The sequence below is a fragment of the Mandrillus leucophaeus genome, unplaced genomic scaffold (genome assembly GCF_000951045.1).
Source record: "Mandrillus leucophaeus isolate KB7577 unplaced genomic scaffold, Mleu.le_1.0 Scaffold40, whole genome shotgun sequence".
NCBI classification, from domain to species: domain Eukaryota; kingdom Metazoa; phylum Chordata; class Mammalia; order Primates; family Cercopithecidae; genus Mandrillus; species Mandrillus leucophaeus.
The window spans coordinates 7,295,418-7,298,117 of NW_012104254.1; the positions used below are offsets into that span (position 1 = coordinate 7,295,418).

The following is a 2,700-nucleotide window of genomic DNA, read 5'->3' on the forward strand; positions in this document are numbered from 1 at the left end:
ACAGCATGGCGGTCAAGGTGACTCCAACTCTCTGCTGCTGCTTTTATTGCATAAGAGACATTCTGAGCGCCCTGCCTGCAGCCCCCAACTGCTTCCCATTTCATTCATTGCCTAGGTCTTAGATAGCTTGTCCTGGGGCTCCGGCTCGCTGCGGGGAGAGCTGTGCGGGGCTTGGACCGGAGGAGGGGATGCCCGGCTGGGGGAGGGGAAGGAGGAGGGATCGTGAGTTGAAGGGGCTCGTACGGTAACACTGGTCAGTGAAGGAAGAGTAACGTCCTGTCCTAGGTGCATGGGATTGTGAGCCCGGAGTTGGAGGGCATCAGAAAGGGCGTGGGAGGAAGTGGGAAATAAAGCTGGGGATAGCCAGGGTATCAGTGAATTGCGGTGGGGGAGGGAGTAAGTATTGAGTAATTTGGGGCCTCAAGGCCGAGGGCAATGGCTGGCTTTTGCGTTGCAGATTGCAGGCTATCGAAAGTATTTGTATTTGTGGCAGCTCTTATATTTTAGGTTGGATGGGGAGAGGGACGCGGAGATAATTACATGTTGGGTTTGCTTTTCGGAGAAAGGCTGCTAGGCCAAGTGATTAATTTGGGTGATTTAACTTTCCTGTTGATCCACTCTTGTTAGCTTCTTGATTTGAAGGTGGGTGGTTACAACTGTGTTGCTAGTAGATGTGGAGTAAAGTAAAAGATCCTCATTGCCTTCCCTTTCCAGTCCGGAGGAAGCACTGTCCGGTAGATTTGCTGTATCTTAGGCTATTCACACCTGTTTTTCTGCCCTCTAGTCATAGTTATCCAGTTTGACAGTTCTTATCAGCAATTAGGGCTTTTAGTTTGTTTTAAACTAAATGATAAAAGATAGGAGCATTGATTGTTAGCCATGTGAACTCTAATCTGAAGAGATTGTGTGGTCTCTGGTGAAGCATTAACTGGCTTTTTTTTTTTTTTTTTTTTTTTTTTTTGCTTTTTTGCTTACAGGTGCAGACAACTAAGCGAGGGGATCCTCATGAGTTAAGAAACATATTTCTACAGGTAAATTGGCTTGCAGAGTGTGCCTTTCATTGCAAAAACAAAAAACATACATGTCCTTAGTCCTAGTCATGCCTTAACTTTGAGGAATGTTCAGTTTTCATGTATTCTTTCAAACATGACCGGACAGTATAGCTTGTACTTCTCTTATTAAGTTTTGATTAAAGGCCTTCTTTTAATTAAGGGTTGGTAAAAGGTTTTCCTCAAGTTACTGCTTTTTTTTTTACATGACTTAAGATATGTATTAAAAAAATAATTTCCAGCTTAAGCACAGAGACCAAGATAAAATTTCAAAATGTATTGGCACTCTTGTATGGTTAATAGTTATGATAACTAAAATTCTCTTCCTTGAAAGTTGCATGTTTACGAAGTTCTCCTGCTTATGAGCTATCCTTCATGTAATTTGACAGATAAGAATATTATGGCTATTCTTAATTTGTGTGTCTTACTTATATTGTATCCTTAAGCTTTTGGGGATTTTGTTACAAAATGTTACCTCTTAAGATTCTTGCAATGGTCTACCTTAACTTCTAAGCTTTTAGGATCAGTGACTTGGCTGTAGACTTAAAAAGAAAAAAAAAAAAAAAAAAGGTTGGTTTAGTTTTTTGTTTTGCTTGCTTTTCTTAAATTTCAAAAGTTTCCTATGCGGGAAGTTGTACTTAAGAAGTAAATGTAAAGGGAGGCAAGCTAAGGTGTTTCACCAAATACTGCGTTTCTCTCTGAAATCTTTTGAAAACTTTCTATTCTGGACGTGGGTTCTTACGAAGACACATTGACCTTGGGCAGGTCCCTGCTGGGTATTATTTTCCTCTGTGAAATGAGAGGTGATCTCCAAGGTTCCTTCCCATTCCAAAAGTCTATGAGTCTATATTAGGAATAGATTCTAACATATGCTGATGAGCCTGGAATAGATGACGTTTTTGAGACATGTGGTTTGCTTAAGCTATTGTTGGGGAAGACACTGCATAGTTGACCATACGTATGTGTAGTTTATGAAAAATAATTTGTGAAAATAGGAATCTTAAAGGTTATAAAATCTGATAAGGGAAGCATTTTTTTCCAGAACAGAAGTAATTATAATGACAGAAATGGTCCATTTATGATTTGAAGACTTTATTCCTCGCAGGCATTCTTGAAAATAGCCAAAAATATATCAGTATTCACCATACCATGTGATTATACTCAATTGTTTTGTGAAGAGTTCTTGTGATATAGTTAATTTTATGTTCTAGACTAAGTAGATGTGGAAGAAATCAGTTGAAATGCTGCATGATGTAGTGAAAAGAATACTGTCTAGGTATCTGAGTACTGCCTAGGAATACGGAGTTAATTCCCAGCCCTGCATTTATCTGGCTGTTGTACCCTTAGGCTAATCATCTGGCCTTCCAGAGTTTCAGCTTCTCATATGGGACTCAGTGGTACATAAGGGAATGGGAATTGAGGTCTTTCTAGCTTTAAAAATTCTATGGGAAAAAAACATACTGTGATTCTGTATGGATTTGTTTTTTGTTTTTGAGTGGGGGTAGAGATGGGTTAGAGGTATGAGGAGAATGGCCAGGACTGTCCCTAGCTCTTTAACAACTTTTAAAAAATTTTTTGACGTGGAGTCTTGCTCTGTCACCCAGGTTGGAATGCAGTGGCGTGATCTCGGCTCACTGCAACTTCCACCTCC

General features: G+C 40.1%; 1 protein-coding gene across 2 annotated transcripts in view; it reads left to right on the plus strand.

The window, feature by feature from the left end:
- SLC25A12 (solute carrier family 25 (aspartate/glutamate carrier), member 12) overlaps positions 1-2,700 on the plus strand; it is a 128,792-nt gene continuing 126,092 nt past the window's right edge. For both annotated transcript variants that reach the window (XM_011991920.1, XM_011991922.1), the window contains exons 1-2: positions 1-17; positions 978-1,031. In XM_011991920.1, the coding sequence (XP_011847310.1) occupies positions 6-17; positions 978-1,031 (66 nt within the window). In that variant the 5' untranslated portion in view covers positions 1-5. The remainder of the gene's footprint in view (positions 18-977; positions 1,032-2,700) is intronic.